The 18,967-nt window shown below is 37.6% G+C and overlaps 1 protein-coding gene across 3 annotated transcripts in view; it reads left to right on the top strand.

Moving 5' to 3' along the window:
- Positions 1–18,967, top strand: part of RPGRIP1L (RPGRIP1 like) — a 99,909-nt gene that overhangs the window by 43,404 nt on the left and 37,538 nt on the right. For 2 of the 3 annotated variants that reach the window (XM_032255612.1, XM_032255610.1), the window contains 7 exons: positions 365–544; positions 1,709–1,826; positions 5,734–6,186; positions 10,077–10,228; positions 12,862–13,240; positions 17,293–17,483; positions 17,656–17,739. In XM_032255612.1, the coding sequence (XP_032111503.1) occupies positions 365–544; positions 1,709–1,826; positions 5,734–6,186; positions 10,077–10,228; positions 12,862–13,240; positions 17,293–17,483; positions 17,656–17,739 (1,557 nt within the window). The remainder of the gene's footprint in view (positions 1–364; positions 545–1,708; positions 1,827–5,733; positions 6,187–10,076; positions 10,229–12,861; positions 13,241–17,292; positions 17,484–17,655; positions 17,740–18,967) is intronic. The other variant, XM_032255611.1, reaches the window with a different exon arrangement.

Genomic DNA, 18,967 nt, shown 5'->3' with positions numbered 1-18,967 from the left:
AATGAAGAAATAAAAATAAATATACATGATTCTTTTATATGTCATAAAGTAACAAACTGTTTTCTGATTTCTCTATAACTGTTCCAATTGTCTATCCAAATATTTGAATCTGATTAACAGGTAAATTCATTTTTTCCATCAGGAATGAAGCAGTCGTGATATAGATATATATGTGTATATGTATATATATATATATATATGTATGTGTGTATATATATATATATATGTATATGGACTTCCTTTATCTATTTTCAGTTAATGAAGTTGAAAATTGATGAATTGTTTATTGATAAATCTGTATTAATTCATAAAATCACATTTTTAGAAATGTTTGTTTCATTAATAAAACATGTTTTTATTTTAGGCTCAAAAAGAACAAAAAAATGGAGACCTTTCCTTTTTAGTGAAAGTAGATAGTGAAATTAATAAAGATCTAGAACGGTCTGTGAGAGAGCTGCAAGCAACTCATGCAGAAACAGTGCAAGAGCTTGAAAAGACAAGGAATATGCTAATTATGCAACATAAAATTAATAAAGATTATCAGGTAATATGATACACTAAATTGGGAGAGGAAGTTTTCTATAATCTGCTGATGATTTACTTTTCTAAATACAATATGTTATCACCTGTTATATTATCTATTAATATCGTAATCTATTAACATATCACATCTCTGGAATGTAGCCTTGTAACTAGGTACTTGGTTAGAATAAATAATTTTAAAACAAATAATGTGGTTTTTTTTTTTTTTTTTTTTTTTTGAGGCGGAGTTTTGCTCTTTTTACTCAGGCTGGAGTGCAATGGCGCGATCTCGGCTCACCGCAACCTCCGCCTCCTGGGTTCAGGCAATTCTCCTGCCTCAACCTCCTGAGTAGCTGGGATTACAGGCATGCACCACCATGCCCAGCTAATGTTTTGTATTTTTAGTAGAGACGGGGTTTCACCATGTTGACCAGGATGGTCTCGATCTCTTGACCTCATGATCCACCCGCCTCGGCCTCCCAAAGTGCTGGGATTACAGGCTTGAGCCACCGTGCCCGGCCTTCTGGTTTTTTTGAAACAGAGTTTCACTCTTGTCGCCCAGGCTAGAATGCCATGGCATGATCTCAGCTCACTGCAACCTCCGCTTCCTGGGTTGAAGTAATTCTTCTGCCTCAGCCTCCCAAGTAGCTGAGATTACAGAGGCCTGCCACCACACCCAGCTTATTTTTGTATTTTTAGTAGAAACAGGGTTTCACCATGTTAGCCAGGCTGGTCTCGAACTCTGACCTCATGTGATCCACCCTCCTCGGCCTCCCAAAGTGCTGAGATTACAGGCGTGAGCCACCGCTACCAGCCACAAATAATGTTTTTGAAGTCCCTGATTTTAGGGAGTGAGTAGTGGCCATGGAATTGCCTCTATTAGCATTAGCACATTCTGCAAGTAAGTTGTAGTTATCCTGAAGTCATGCCACAACTGCATTGTGTTAGCTTTTCACAAAATGAAAACGCATCTCCATAAAAGGGAATCTGGAGTTTTATCCTACTTCTGATTTGTGAATATTGCCAAGCATAATTTTCTAAAGTGTAAGGTATTTGAAGTCAAGAAATCATGGTTTATAGCTCCTGCTATTTCCAGGATCTAGAAAATGCTTGAATCATAGTTGCTTTGAATAATGAAAATAGAACTAATCATAAGTGTTAAAATGTATTGTCTCATATTTTGTAGATGGAGGTTGAGGCAGTGACCCGTAAAATGGAAAACTTGCAGCAAGATTGTGACCTCAAAGTGGAACAGTATGTTCATCTTCTCGATATCAGGGCTGCACGCATCCAGAAACTAGAAGGTACAACATACACAATTTTTTGTCCACAATAACTAGAGGAATGGATTTTATAACGGTTGATAATGTCACCCAAATCTGCACTAAGAGTGTATTTTTGCTGTGTATTCCCCTAATTCATAGCTAACTCACTGCAGCTTTTCCCTCTTGGGTTCAAGCAGTACTCCTAATTTTAGATTTTTTGTAGAGCCTATGTTGCCCAGGCTTATCTCAAACTCCTGGGCAAAAATGGTCCTCCTGTCTCAGCCTCTTAAAGTTTTGGGATTACAGGCCCGAACCTCCTTGCCCGGCCTTGATTCTTTTCTACTCAAGAATTCTTAATAATTCCTACTGCTTTTTAAATTCAGTGTTGCAAACAAGATTTCAGAGTACTTTGTAAATTACTACAGACTCAAATTTACCACACCTTTCTAATTTCTCTTCTAAGCAACCTCTGCACCTCAGCCAAACAGGTCCTCTGCCTGTCATGCTCAGGCCACTGCCATGCCTTTTTTTCGTGCTGTTTGCTCTGCCTAAACCTCCTTTCTGCCATGATTCCAAGATACACACTTCCCTGCTTTGAAATCTAACACAATGCTCACCTGTGCTGGGAAGCTGGTTCTAATTATTCCTAGCTATCCCTCCACTTGAAATGCCTTTACAGTGATCTTCAAACTCTAGCAAGTAGTAAAATCACTTGAGGAACTTGTTTAAAATGTAGTTTCCTGGGCCCTACCCCTAGAGGTCCTGGGACCCATGCTTTTTTTTATATTGTATTTAGAAATAACTGCAAGCTATTCAGATGCAGGTGCAAGACTACACATTGAAAAAACCTAGCTCAGCCCTTACCAACCCAGTCATCTTCTCATGTACTCAAAAGCTTTATGTTTAGGGAGCATGTAAGTGTTCTTCAGTTGTTGGAGTTTTGCATATTCTCCATAACGACAACGTAAGTTCTACAGTGGTAAGTACTTTGTCTCTCTTTCATGTCCACTGCGTACCGTACTCACTTCAGTGGTCTATGCCAGCAGGAATTTTACACTCTTAAAGCTTATTGAGGTTTGAGAAGGCCTTTATTTGCGAGTTATACTTACTGATATTTATCATAACAAATTAAAAGTGAAAAAAATTTTAAATATTTTTAATTCATGTTAAAATAATAAACTTATTACATGTTAACATAAATTGCAGCATTTATTTTTTTAAAGTTATATTTTCCAAAACAAAATACTGTGAGAAGGGGGGCTTTGTTTAAAATTTTTTAAATTTTTAACATTTTCACAAATCTTTTTAGAGGCTGGCTTAATAGAAAACAGCTGGATTTTTATATCTGCTTCTGCATTTAGTCTGTTGTGATATCACACATCATGTAACCTCCAAGAAACTCCATTATACACTTGTAAGAGGATAAAAATGAAAAGGGCAGATGACATTTTAGCATTATTATAAAAATAGCTGTGACCTCACAGACCCCCGAAATGGTTTCAAAGGCCTTCAGGGGTTTCCAAATCACACTTTGAGAACCTCTGATCCGGGTAGAGGAGCTCAATAAATATCTTTATCTGACGAAAGCGGACTTTCCAAAAGTCAAGGAGCAGTATGTACCTTTTATTCCAAGTAGTACTCAATAAAAATTTGCTTAATGGAATTTTCTTGGTTAAAAGGAAAGTCACAGAGTTTGGGATTTTCTTTCAAGTCTTACTAAATTTTTACCATCATATTTTATCTGTCCCCTCAATTCATTGATTCACTCCATAAACATGATTAAGCCCCTAATGCATCCTAAGCAAAGTGCTGAGCAGGGAGAATACAAATAGGAAAAACCTGAGGCACTACCCTCATAGAACTTCTAAGATGTTGACAGATAAATAAATGGTTACGCTTTACTCTGAAGAGTGAAAAGCTAAGGAAATCTAAAGGTATCAAGGAAACATGGAGGAGAGAATGCCTATTTCTACCTCAAGATTCAGGGGAGACTTTACACAGTAGGTATGCAGTCTTTGAAGATCACAGAAGTCACTACTAAGTAAAAGAAGTAATATAAGGCATTCCAGGCAGTAAGCAAAGCAGGGAAAAGTACCCTAAATATGAAGCGTTGCAGTACATTTGAGAAACTGCACTATAGATCCATCCAATTGGAATTCAGGAAAGTCAAAAAGGAAGGAGAACCTAGAGATAAAGCCAGAAGAAACAAAACCATGAAGGTCCTGTTTGCCATCCTGATTGATGAGGTGGGCCCTTAATAACCTGGAGAACCACTAAGGGATTTTAAGGAAGGGAATGATACACTCAGAATTGCATTTTGGTGATTATGCTACAGGTGCTGAGGAGAAAGAGGAAGATTTGAAGGAAGGAAGCATTTTGAGTTCCATAATAATCTAGGTAGTAAACTAGGAATATATATTAGGTACAGTGCAAATAGTGAGGACAGGAACAAATTTGCTGAAGAGTTAGGAAATAGCATTGAATAGTAGTGACCCTATAGATGTGAGGCAAACACGAGAAAAAGGGGTGCTGTTTTATGATAATCCCAAAAAAGGAAAGAGGGACATCTAGGTTGACTCTCTCAGACCAGCTTGGGCAACTGGATGAATGAGTGAATCATCACTTGAGATTTAAAGTACAGAAATAGCAAGAAGACAATATGGGCCGGGCACAGTGACTCACGCCTGTAATCCCAGCCCTTTGGGAGGCTGAGGCAGGTGGATCACTTGAGGCCAGGAGCTCAAGACCAGCCTGGCCAACATGGCAAAACCCTGTCTCTGCTAAAAATATTTTTTAAATTAGTCAGGTGTAGTGGCAGGTGCCTGTAATCCCAGCTACTCAGTAGGCTGAGGCAGGAGAATCACTTGAACCTGGCAGGCAAAGGTTACAGTGAGCCGAGATTGTGCCACTGCACTCCAGCTTGGGTGACAGAGTGAGACTCCGTCTCAAAACAAACAAAATATGATAATTCTGTTTCGGACATGTTGAATGGGATATGCCGGTGGGATATCTAGGTAGATAGAGGGGTAAGAAAAACATTAGAAATATAGGAATGGAGTTGAGAAAATAAATATATGAATTTAAAATAGCAATATGAAAGCCTTTAGAGTATTGATAATGACAAAAGTCATAAAAGTTGATGAGATCACTCATAAGAATATATAGACTAAGAAAATAATTGAAAACAGAAGCCCAGAAAACTAGCGGAGAAAGAGAAACCCGAGAAGAATGAGAAGAAGGACAGGAGAAGAAGCAGAGAAGATGACAACATGGAAGCCCAGGTGGGACAGAAGTTCACCAATGGGAAAGCTGTCATCAGTGGCAAATGCAGCAAAGAAATCAGGCAATACAAAGACCAACGTTTATTGCATCTAGCCATTCATTGATTATTGGTGGCTTTCTCTGGAGCAATTTCACAGAAAAGTAAGGCAGATATCCACACTGGTGAGATCTGGTTGGTCTATGTGTACAACTGTGAAACCATCATCACAACGATCAGGATAATTAACATATCCATCACTCTACAGAGAAGAAAAGCACAAGTCTCAATAAGTCAAAGGGAAGGAGACAGCAGAAAAAGAGACTGCCTTTATAGGAAAGAAGACAGTGAGTAGAGCAGAGACAGGGAAGCAGGTGAAATCCAAGTAGTTACCTCAGCTGTTCCTTCAGAGGTCTTTTTTTCTTTTGATATTTTTCTCCCCTTTTTCCTAGCTTAGGCTGTATTACAACTGAAGTTGCAATTTTGTTGTTGCCTAATAAGTGACATCAAAACAGAAATGATACATTTTTATACAATGAAGTATTATTTACAGAAAAACAGTGTAAGTGATAGAATTTTAAATTGAGACTATTCACCAGAAGTACTCAGACTTCCTACCACTTCAAAAGCCAGTTTTCATTTTCTTATGTCAATATTTTGAAATCTCTAAACTGCCTTCTCTTGCAGCCCAATTAAAGGATATTGCCTATGGCACCAAGCAGTACAAATTTAAACCAGAAATCATGCCAGATGACTCTGTTGATGAATTTGATGAAACCATCCACTTAGAACGAGGCGAAAATCTTTTTGAAATCCATATCAACAAAGTAACCTTTTCTTCTGAAGTTTTACAGGCATCTGGAGATAAAGAGCCTGTCACTTTCTGTACCTATGCTTTCTATGATTTTGAACTACAGCTAACTCCTGTAGTGCGGGGCCTTCATCCTGAATATAACTTCACTTCTCAATATCTTGTTCATGTTAATGACTTATTTTTGCAATATATTCAGAAGAATACTATCACCCTCGAGGTCCATCAAGCTTATAGCACAGAATATGAAACAATTGCAGCATGTCAATTAAAATTTCATGAAATTCTTGAAAAAAGTGGCCGAATATTTGGTACAGCAAGTTTGGTTGGTAAGTACAATGTATAATCTTTGAGTGTTTGAAATCCTAATTTGGTTCATATATCAACATAGTATTCCACATTGCTATCTTCTTTCATGTATTAAAGGTGCCTTTAGAGCAAGGACAATGTTCTTTACCCACGGTCAGTTGGACTATCTTAAATGTCATTGATGCCAATCACAGTGGCTCACGCCTATAATCCCAACACTTTGGGAGGACGAGGCGGGTGAATCACTTGAGGCCAGGAATTGGAGACCAGCCTGACAAACATGGCAAAACATGGCAATATTTGTATTTTTTCTAGATGGCTCTAGTAAAAATATAAAAATTAGCCAGATGTCATGGCACATGCCTATAATCCCAACTACTTGGGAAGCTGAGAGGCATGAAAATCACTTGAACCCAGGAGGCAGTGGTTGCAGTGAGCTGAAATCGCGCCACTACACTCCAGCCTGGGCAACAAGAGTGAAACTCCATCTCAAAAAAAAAATGTTATTGATGATGTCAATACATCGGCTATTAATTTTTTTAAACTTGGAACTTAAGTTGTTTATCATATTGATACTCTGGCTAAATTATTTAATTTATTTATAAATTTATTAAACGATTTATAGTTTAATAGTTATAACTGTTATAAATAATAATGTAAACTATAAAATGATTTATTAATTTTTTAAGACCTTATGTTATCACTGTAGTAGGCACTGGGAATACAGTGGTCAGTGATAAATAAGATAGACAAAACTACCCCTGTAACCTACCTTCTAGAGAGGAATACAGGCAATACAAAAAAATTAATCAGAACAAGAGGCTCAAGGGAGAACTGGCAGGTTGCAAATTCAGGTGAAGGCTTCTCTGAGGGGATGGCATTGGTAAAGAATGAAGATCCCTGCCAGGATGCAGGGGAAGAATGTTTCAGGCAGAGGTAATAGCAAGTGCCAAAACCTGCGGGAAGAGTAAGCCTGACAGTGGGAGGAACAACAGGAAGCCCAGTGGCTGCCGCAATGGGGGATTCCAAGTGATAGGCAGGGCCAGATCTTACTGCAGAGCCTTGTAGGTCAGAGAGGGGAGTTTGGATTTTCTGAGCTTTTAGAAAAATCACCCTGAGTGCTGTGGAAAGAATAGTCTGAGGCAGGCAAGAGGGAAAATAGGACCATTCTCAGGCTATTACATTGATCAAAGAAAGATGATGATGGCTTGGATTAAGATGGTAGTGAAAGTGGTGATAAAAAGTAGTCATATTCCATACATATTTTATTAACTTCTCCTTCAAGACTTGCTTATCAATTGAATGTGTGATAATGAGGGAAATGGATGAAGTAAGCATTTCTAGCATAAGCACCTAGAAGAATGGTGATGCCATTTACTTAGATTGGGAAAACTGGGAAAGGAACACATCTGATAAAGAAAATCAAGAATTCTGTTTTGACAAGTTAAGATTGACCTACCTTTTGCACATCCATGTGGTGATGTCAGGCTGGTAGTTAGACACACCAATCTGAAGGTAAGGGGTAGAGATATAAAAGTGGGAGTTGTTAGCATATAGAATATAAGCCATAACATAGATAAAACCCCAAAGAGAGTGAATATAGATAAAGGAAAGAAAGTGGCCAAGAACTGAGCCTTGGGAAACACCAAAATTAAGGCTTCAGGAAGAGGAGGAAGAGCCAGCAAAGGAAACTGAGGAGTGGCCAGTGATGTAGGAGGAAAACCAAGAGTCTGTGGTACCCTAGGGACCAAGTGAAGAAAGTATTTGAAGAAGGAAGGAGCATGACGTAGGGTCTTAGGAGGGATTTTATTTTATTAATTGAGTGATCGATTGCATAGGTAATATATTCATGACTCAAAAATCGAAAAGACATAAATGTCTACTTCCCTCCCCTGTACCTTAGCTACCCTGGGTCCCCTCACCAAAGACTGCAAATTTTTTCAGAGATTGTTTGTGGTGTTTTTTCATAAATACAGGGTCTCACTATGTTGCCCAGGCTGGTCTCGAACTCCTGGGCTCAAGCAGCCCCCTGACTTCAGTCTCCCAAAGTGCTGGGATTGTGGGCATGAGCCGCTACACCCAGCTTCAAAGATCTTTTATGCATATAAAAGTAAATATATATTACATTAATATTATTCTTTTAGGACTTATTTTAAAATGATGACCTCTGTCTTAGTGTGTCTTGTGCTACTGTAACAGAATATCTGAGACTGGGTAATCTATTAATATAATGAACAGAAATGTATTATCCACAGTTCTGGAGTCTGGGAAGTCCAATATCAAGGTGTTCACATCTAGTAAGGGCCTTCTTGCAGCCTAGTAACATGGCAGAAGGTAAGAGGGTGGGAGCGAGCGAGAAGGGGCCAATCTCAGCCTTTTATAATGGCACCAATCCTATCCATGAGGATGGATCCCTTGTGTCCTCATCATCTTTTTTTTTTTTTAAAGCCTAGTCAAGTGCAGTAGTGAGAAGGGGAGAAGGAGTAGAACAAGGAGTTCAATCTGTAACTGACTGTGATCAATCTATTGAGATAACTCACTACCTTCAGACCAGCCCTCATCACCTGTTAAAGGTCCTTCTTGTAATACTCTTAACAGTGGTAATTACATTTCATCATGAGTCTTGGAGGGTACAAACATTCAAACTGTAGCAGGCAGATACTAAGTTACATTTGTATGCTGATGAGAATGATCCATTAGCAGGGAAAAAAATTGATAAAGTGGGAGAGAGTAGGGGTAGTGTTTGTAATAATCTGTTCTGTTCAGAAAAGTTTATGTATAGAATATCTCTATTTCACAAATATTAAGTAGCCTTTATACACTAGTTTCTCTGGTAGGAGTATATTGGTGGAAATTATGGCCCTTGCTGTCAAGCACCTTATAGCGTATTAGAAAAATAGACTGGTGAACAAACAGGCCAGAGCAGTTAGTGCCCTAACAAGGCCATACAGCCTCCATGAAGGAGACACAGGGCTCTACTCTCCTGGGAGCCATACAGGAAGTCCTCCCCACAGAAGAGACATGAAAAGCTGCCTGAGTTGAGAGGAGTTCCAAGGGTGTGCAGGGCAAATATCATGCAAGGATATACTGCATGAGGCATGTATTTTGCATAGCTGTAACATTTTCTCCTCTGCTTGTGATAGAGTATAGAAATGGGAAGGTGCCAGCGATGTCTTGAAACTTGAATTAAAATGTGGAATGTCATATTTATAATTCTGAGGTTTAATATTGTAAATGTCAGACCACATTGAGTGCAACTTGTTTTTAAAAAGTATTACACTATCTCATCAAAAAGAATCTGTGGAATATTTGATTCAATGTTTAGATTTTTGTTTTTTTGAGATGGAAGCTTGCACTGTCACCAGGATAGAGTGCAGTGGCCCGATCTCAGCTCACTGCACCCTCCACCTCCCAGGTTCAAGCAGTTCTCCTGCCTCAGCCTCCAGAGTAGCTGGGACTACAGGCATGTGCCACCACACCCAGATAATTTTTGCATTTTTAGTAGAGACAGGGTTTCACCGTGTTGACCAGGATGGTCTCGATCTCCTGACCTCATGATCCACCCTCCTCGGCCTCCCAAAGTGCTGGGATTACAGATGTGGACCACCATGCTCAGCCTAGATTTTTTAAATAGATTTCAGAAGGAATGAAATAGTATAAATTAGAATATCTCAAACATAGTTTGACGTAGTTCTTTAATAATATTTAACATACAATGAAACTCATATTTCAGAAGTAACTGTTTTCTTCATTTGTTATTTGCCAATCTCACATTATTTGTGCAAGTCATGTTATTTTACTCAGCATAACATGTATAGTTTTAATGCATAATGCCATTGATGTATTTTTTACCGGCATATATTTTAATGTGTGGAACTATTTTAACTGTGGGTTATGTATTGATTTGTAGGAACTAAAGGAGACATCCCAAATTTTGGCACAGTGGAATACTGGTTCCGATTAAGAGTTCCCATGGATCAAGCAATTCGACTTTATCGAGAACGGGCAAAGGCTTTGGGATATATAACATCGAATTTTAAGGGGCCAGAGCATATGCAATCGGTAAGCTTGTTTGGCTTCAAGACCCTTTTAAAACATAGAAATTTTATAATATTTATTTATATGTCATGCTTTAAACTGTAAGTATTTTCTTTCGCAGCCATCAAGTGGCTTTTTTTTAACTTTTTATTTTGAAGTAATCATAGACTCACAGGAAGTGGTTAAAAATAGTACAAAGAGGTGCCCTGTAACCTTCACCCAATTTCTCTTAATTGTAACATCTTACATAACTATAGTATAATTTCAAAATTGAGAAATTGATATTGGTACAGTACTATTAACTAGGCTACATACATTGATCAGATTTCATCAGTTGCACATGCATTCATTTGCGTGTGTGTGTGTGTGCATGTATGTATGTAGTTATTCTTTGCAGTTTTATCACATGTATAAATTCATATAACTACCACCACATCCAAAATACAGAACGATTCCATCAATACAAACAAACTCCCTTGTGCTATTCAGGACACTTTTGAAAAATTAATAATCATAATACTGTTGTCACACATCAAGAGACTTTTGTTAACAATTTCTACTGTTAAGGAAATAAACAGCTATTATTGGACTATCAGTCATTGTCCTTTCAAATTATTTCTTCATGTTAGGTTTCTGAAGTGCAAAGTAGAATGCAAAATTAATATTTTCTTTCTGAGAACTGGGAATGTAAATGCAATTCCTGAGGGAAGCATTTCCCAAACAATGTTTCATGGAGTCTTAATTACAATATTTTCAAATTAATTCCATGATCTAATCAATGCAGAAAACCCTGAATTGAGCAAGGTTAAATAGGATTCTTGACTTTAGGAGTTCTCATGTATAACACGAATCTTAATAGGCAACGTAGAGTATGCACTTACATTGAGTAACAGAGGGATAGGATATAGTAGAAACATTTGGTATGTCTTCTCAAGTCATAATTATCTTAACTCTTTTTCTTTGGGAGCTCCCTCACCTCCAATCCGTGGGGCTGGGCTCCCACTGGCCGGGTTTATGTTAGCAGATCCCATTTTCTTTCACTCCTCACCCAATTATAACTAATGATTTGGGAATATCCACTTGACCCCAGTTGAACCAATCAGATTTTGCCCTCTGAGATTAAAAGAAAGCAAGACATACCTGGAACACGTAAAATTGGGGGCTATGGACAGCCACCGTCTGCCGTGTTAAACAGCAAAGGTAAGACATTGGGTCTGAAGAAAGAGAGTAATGAACAAACATACAGAAAAACATGGAGACCAGATGGAGAGGACATTCTGCTGGTTTTCTAGGCCACTGCCTTATGAAGGCCCAACCGCATTTCTACTATATATTCCATGAAATATTCCTGTTACTTTAAAGTCCTTTTTTTGTTGTTTTTCCTAGGTATAATTGGTTTCTATGACTTTCAGTTAAAGAAGCATGACTAATAACACACTGATTCCCAAACTTAAAAAGAGTGCAACTGCTTTCAGAGACCATCTTTTGGCCAGTATTCCTTACAACACACTTTGGGAAATGCTATTATGGAGATGGGAATTAGAACTAAGGAGACCACATTGTTTGGTTTTGTAGTTTAAAGCTTTTTGGACTCCCAGATTCTGACTTGAATAAGTTGTTTCCTGGTGCAATTTCAGCTCTGGTGGATAGATTGAAGGGGAGAAGTGGAGGTACTTTTTCAGTAGTTTCACTTAGCCTTCTGTGGCTGAGAGCAAACTACCCCTGGGAAAGCAATATTGTAATTCCCTTCTTAGGTTTCTCCTCTCCATACATCAGATTTCTCCACTAAGGAGATAATGATGACAGATTTATTTTTTCCTCCTCCAATAAACTTCTCATGGAGACAGGGTCCCACATGTTCAATCCAGATTCAGAAACACAGAGGGATGCCTTAAGATAAGTAGAGAATTCTCCAGCACTGAACCAAACAAAGCACAGAAGCACTAGCATTTTCTTTGTTCCAGATCTTGTCAGCCATGGAAGGTTTAACAGGTAGCACAATTGCTTTCTAAAATACCTGTGTGCCACCCATCCCAGGAATAGTTCCAAAGGAACCATTGAGTAGTTTCCGGTTCTACCTAATAACTCCTTGTTCATCTCTCTCCTGAAGTATCCTCCCAGTCCTAGCTGTTTATCCCTTCAAGGTTTATCTCTGACCCTGTTCTCTTTTTCTTATAACTATTGGACTTTGTTATACTAGCTAATTTGGCCTCAGGTATCTGCTTCCTCAGATCCCAACAGTTCAGGATGAGGGCCAACCCAAATATAACAGAATCATTACTCGGGGCGGGCAGGTGAATGTCTTTTACTTAGGACATTCGTCGGTGGACCCATTGCTCACTATAGTCTTTAGTTATCAAACAGAGTTAAAGAACATCAGATTAACATTTTTCTTGGTTTTATTTGATTTTAGCACCAATCTCGACATGTATGCTCAGTCTCCAGGGTTTCTTGCTAATAACACAGGATCATGTATTCATACATGTTCTAGGGAATATTGATTTTCAATAAGAATCAAAGATTATTTTACTGAGAAATTATGAAGTGAAAATGTGCAGCTTTTGTCATTGACAAAATTATCTTATTTGGGGGTTGGCAGCTGCTGTTTATCTTTTAACTGCATTATTTCTATAATATACATATGTATGTTTTTCCAGTTAAGTCAGCAAGCACCCAAAACTACTCAACTCAGTTCTACAGATTCCACAGATGGCAACCTAAATGAACTTCACATTACAGTAAGATGTTGCAACCACCTGCAGTCCCGAGCAAGCCACCTGCAGCCACACCCATATGTTGTGTACAAGTTTTTTGATTTTGCAGACCATGATACAGCCATCATTCCCAGTAGCAATGATCCACAGTTTGATGATCATATGTATTTCCCAGTGCCAATGAATATGGATTTGGATCGATACCTTAAGTCAGAGTCTCTGAGTTTTTATGTTTTTGATGATAGTGATACCCAGGAGAATATTTACATAGGAAAAGTCGATGTGCCTCTGATTTCATTGGCACATGACAGGTGTATCTCAGGTAAGTCTATGTTCTAGAATGTATAAAATTGTAAAACAAAACATAACAAATTAGTGTTATGGATATGATATGTTTGTAACTAATCATCCTAACCTCTTCTCAGTCTTTAAACTTTGGAGCTATATTACTATATTTAAAAATTATTTTCTTACTAGTAGCTCTAAGGATCACAATGTACGTTTTATCCCAGTCAACTTAAAATTAATACTAACTTAATGGAATTAAATTCTTAAGATATTTATATTAAATATTTAATTCAATTAAAATATAAAAAATACAATATAATTTCACTCTCATCTTCTTTTTGCCATTATTATCATATATATGTATATAATATGCCTCTATATTTTATATACCCAACAATACAATGTTGTAATTATTGCTTTATAAAATCTTCTATTCTTTAAAGAAGTTAAGGGAGGAAATATGTAATTATAAAAGACTTTGATATTTACCTACATATTTGCCGTTTCTGATATTCTTTATTTCTTCCTGTAGATTTGAGTTACTGTCTGATATCAGTTTCTTACTCCAATATAGCTCCATTTCCTTCCCTGCCTTTGTGCTATCACCATTGTGCTTGCTATGTTATGAGCCCAACAATATAATTTTGTAATTATTGTTATATGCAATTATCTTTTAAATAAGAGGAGAAAAGAGAAAATATGTATTTATACTATGTTTTATAATTACCTATGTAATTACCTTTATTAGTCCCCATTCCTTTGTGTGGATTTGAGTTACCACTTGGTGTCTCTTTCCTTCAGCCTGAAGTACTTCCTGTGATATGTCTTGTAAGTTAGGTGTCTCCTGACAGTGAATTATCTCAATCTAGGAGGATTCTGTTTTCTGGGAATTTTTGTTTTGCTTTTGTTTTTTGAAGGATAGCCTTGCTGTACATAATATTTTTGGTCAACAGTTTAGTTCACTTTTTAACTTTCTACACTTTGAGTACATCAGACCCTTACTTCTGGGATCCATTGTTTCAGATAATAAATCAGTTATTAATTTTATTGAGGTTCTCTCTTACTTGATGCTGTTTTCCAAGCTTTCTATTTGTTTTGGCTGTCAACAGTTCTGCTTATGTGTCTGATGTGGATCCCTTTGCATTTATCCTATTTGGAATTTGTTGAGCTTCCTCTATGTGTAGTGTAATGTTAAGTACCACATTTATGGAGTTTACTGCCATTATTTTTTCAGTTATTCTTTTCTGCCCATTTTTTCTTCTCCTTCTTGAACTTCCAGTACACGTACCATATGTTGGTATGTTTGATGGTTTCCCCATGGGTTTCTGAGGCTGTACTCATTTTTGTTCTTCTATAAGTTCAGATTTCCTACTGAACTGTCTATTGAATTTTTTCATTGCAATAATTACACTTTTCAACTCCATAATTAGGGGTCTCGCTATGTTGCCCAGGCTGGACTTCAACTCTTAGGCTCAAGCGATTCTCCTGCCTCAGCCTCCTGAGCGGCTAGAACTACAGGCAGGTGCTACTGCACCCAAGCATTATAATCTCTTATTATATTCTCATTTTGATAAAACATTATCATTATACTTTCCTTTTAATTCTTTAAACATGCTTTCTTTTAGTTCTTTGAGCATATGGATAATAGCTGCTTTGAGATCTTTGCCAAGTCTAACGTGGTCATTCTCAAAAAATGTCTATTGATAGGTTTTTTTCTGTGTTTGCAATACATTTTCCTATTTCTTGGCATGTCTCATGAGTGGAAATGGACATTTTGGATAATATATTGTAGCGTCATTTCCTAGGTGGTTATTGTTGCTATTTTTGTTTGTTTGGTAGCTTGCCTGGACCAATTATGTAGAATGTTTCCCCTACTGTGTATAGCCACTGATGTCTCTGCTAAGTTTTGTTTCTTTTCGTTTCCATTTTAACCATAGGTCAGCATAGCTTAGTGGTTAGCCAATGACTGTTCAAAGGTGTGCTTAAACACCTTGAGCCAGTAGGTTTCCACCCTTTGCCTATGGGTCAGTGTGTGGCATGGAGGATGCATTCAAATCAAAGCTCAGTCTACAAGCCTGCCTCAACTTTTACTTTATGAATTGACTAGACCTCTCATTCAGCCAGGGATAGATAGCTTACCAGGGTCCTCTTTGATTTCTTCTGAGCATTTACACAGCTTTGTGCATGTCCATAGCCTTCCACACCATGAGCTATAAATAGGATCTTGTTGAGGCCCACTTTTTTTTTAAGCTGGAGTCCTGCTCTGTAGCCCAGGCTGGAGTGCAGTGGCACCACCCGGGCTCACTGCAACCTCCACCTCCTCCCAGGTTCAAGCAATTCTCCTGCCTCAGTCTCATAAGAGCTGGGATTGCAGGCACCCACCACCACACCTGGCTAATTTTTGTAGCTTTAGTAGTGACAGGGTTTCACCATGTTGGCCAAGCTGGTCTCGAACTCCTGACCTCAAGTGATCCACCCCCCACTTGGCCTCCCAAAGTCCTGGGATTACAGACGTGAGCCACCCCACCTGGCCAGCACCCACTTTTTATATCTTATTCCTTGGATCTCCTTTTTAAATTGTTGGTTGGCTTTCTGGTCTTTTGGCTTGCCGCAACCAGTATTGAGAACTTAGGCTGTCTGTGATACTGACCTTCTCTGATTGTTTGCCACTGAGGTTACTGTTGTTTTTAACAATGTCTCTGGGCTGAAATTATCTATATTTTGTTCCACATATAGTCAGCCCCCTACAACAGAGGCTGCCCGTCCTCCTAGTCTATCCTAGCCTGGCATAACTTCTGTAAAATGGGACTGGGGGAGAAAGGGGAGGATGAGAGCAGTCCCACAGATTCCACTGTTCTTACTGAGGTGCAGTAGATTTTCTTGAGTAAATGTTTCTCCATTTATCCAATATCTTTGATCAATTTCTGGAGTCCTTAAATGGTTATTTTTGACCATTTTATCCAGTTTTATCATCATTTTTTAAGAGCACATTTGCTGAGGTTTTTACTTAGCCATTCTGGAAGTCTTACTATGCCTGTAATAGAGGTTTATCACCTCTTTATGTTCCACCTATACCCTTTTATCCTACCTAAAGTCTAGAGTTTGGGAGTTGTTTTTTTTTCCAGCCAGCCATTAAAAGGAGTATCAACACTTGAAAGCAAAGGATACCCTTAAGCAAAGTTAATACTTGAAATTTAGGTTTAAGCTGGGTACCATTCGTCCCCAGCTACTCCAGAGGCTGAGTAGGTGGATGGCTTGAGGCCAGGAGTTCAAGGCCGCCAGTGTGCTATGATTGCATCTGTGAATAATCACTGCACTCCAGCCTGGGCAATGTCATGAGACCCTGACTATTCAAAAAATAATAAAAAAGATATATACGTTTTTTTTTTTAAGTCAGAGATTTTTTTCATACCCAAAAATCTAGTGCAACTATTACCATTTGAGACTCAATGTAACAGATTCACATTTCTTTTGTTACTGCTATTTGTTGTAGATGGTCTGTTAATTTTATGGACTTTTTCTGTGCTACTATTAATTTAGAGCGATTTAACAAATCCCAATAAAATATATTTAAAATTATAATAGAATTATATGGTAACATAAATATTCCTTTTGATGGGTAAATTATTTGAAATTTTAAAGTATTAATATATTTTTCTTGAAAGACAAGCCTTACAAAAACTCAGGTCAAAATGGAGGTTGATACTTGAGCCATAAGCCTTCTTGAAGGAAGGCTAAGAATTCTGAAAAATCTCTGAATTTAATTTCAGTGAATTAAAATATTTATAAATTAATTTTCTCATCTTTGAATCAGCATTATCTTTGAGGCCTTCACTTCTGGAGGAAGTCTACTTCAGAGATGAACCTGTCATAGATTATTTTGTCTCTATTTTACTGTCTAAGCCATCTGAATTCTGTGTAAAAGCCAAAATTATTTTTAAAATAGGGGTACAACCGCCTGGCTAGCTCAGTTGGCAGAGCTTGAGACTCTTAAAGTAGAGAGGTAGTTAGTTCTTTGTTCTTCTTTAATTCTTACCGTAACGGAACTTCACCCTAGCATTAATTAAAATTGTTGTAATTTGACAGGAATATTTGAGTTAACAGACCATCAAAAGCATCCTGCTGGCACCATCCATGTTATATTGAAATGGAAATTTGCTTACCTTCCACCAAGCGGATCAATAGCAACTGAAGACTTAAGAAATTTCATACACAGAGAAGAGCCAGACGTTGTTCAAAGACTTCCTCCAGCACCCTCTGTTAGCACACTAGTTGTAGTGAGTAACAGTGACTTTTAATTTTTCTACAAGTGTAAAATTTTGAATATGAAACTTAAGAACTAAACTAAACTAAGCCACCCCCACCAAAAAAAAAAAAAAATAGCTAAAATCTTATCTGAAATCTAATGGTCATCATACTCAGTTTGACATATTGGTTGGTTTGTCTTAGGCACCAAGACCTAAACCAAGACAACGTTTAACACCAGTAGATAAGAAGGTGTCTTTCGTGGATATCATGCCACGTCAGAGTGATGTGAGTAATAAACACTGAAAATACTCATATTTTTCATAACCAATATTTGAAATAAATGATACAGGTATACTATTCCCTACCTAATTTAAATGGAAACAGGTGAATAAAATATGTCTTTTCCCATTAAAATGATTGCTTTGTGTTTTGGCACTATATATATGTGTTAACTGTTCACAATTTTTATTTAAACCCTTTTGTGGGCCCTTATCTCTCTCTAGCTTCTGCCCCAATCCTCTGTTCCTATTTATATATATATATATATATATATATATATATATAAAAGAAATCTTCAAAAAATTGTCTAAACTCTGTCTTCTTCACTTCACATTGGTTCTTGAACTCGCTTCAGTTAAGCTTTTATCCTCCTAAAACTGTTCTTACTAAGGTCACAGTGACCTTCTGCCATATGCAGTAGTCAATTCTCAGTGCCTCTCTTAATCTCCCAGGAGCATTTGACACAGTGGAATATGGGCCTCTCTTCTCTCGGCCTCTGGGACACCACGCCTTTCTAGCTTTCCTCCAACTTTACCGTTATACTTCTCACACTCCTTGGCCATATGTCTAAATATCAAAGTGCGTCTGCAGTCAACCTCAGACCTCTTCTCAATCCATATCTACATTCAGAGATCTTGTACAGTCCCATGGCTTGAAAAAGCATCTATATGCCAACTCTTTCATATTTATAATCTTGAGTCTAGACCTCACTGCTGAATTTGATATTCATTTTCTTACTATTTAATAAGCAATGAATGTTTAATAGGAATTTAAACTTAACATGTCAAAAACCAAACTCCTGGTTATACCAACTGTCTTCCAAAATTTTTGCCCCTTTCAGTGTTTCCCATTCTCTGTAAATGACATAATCATTCACTTGATTGCACAGGCATGAAATTTTGGAGGCATCCCTTTGTCTCCTCTTTTTGTCATATGGTCAAGGAGTGTGACCCTACATCCAGATCATCCACAAAAGCTGTCAGCTGTACTTTAAATATATACTGTATTCAGACTGTTACCATTCTCTCTCACATGCACTTTTTAGAAAATGTATCTTCTTTGTAATTCACATATAGGTTATATAGTAAAGGACGTAAATCTTAAGCACAGAGCTCAATGGATTTTTAAATATGTACACACCTTTGTAACTACAACCTATATCAAAATATCCTGTCTCTCCAGAGCTTAAAATCATACCTGGCACATACAGATCATTTAATATATATATGATAAT

The sequence above is a fragment of the Sapajus apella genome, unplaced genomic scaffold (assembly GCF_009761245.1).
Source record: "Sapajus apella isolate SASKATOON/1434 unplaced genomic scaffold, GSC_monkey_1.0 scaffold90, whole genome shotgun sequence".
NCBI lineage: Eukaryota > Metazoa > Chordata > Mammalia > Primates > Cebidae > Sapajus > Sapajus apella.
This window is presented reverse-complemented; position numbering and strand designations above follow the sequence as displayed.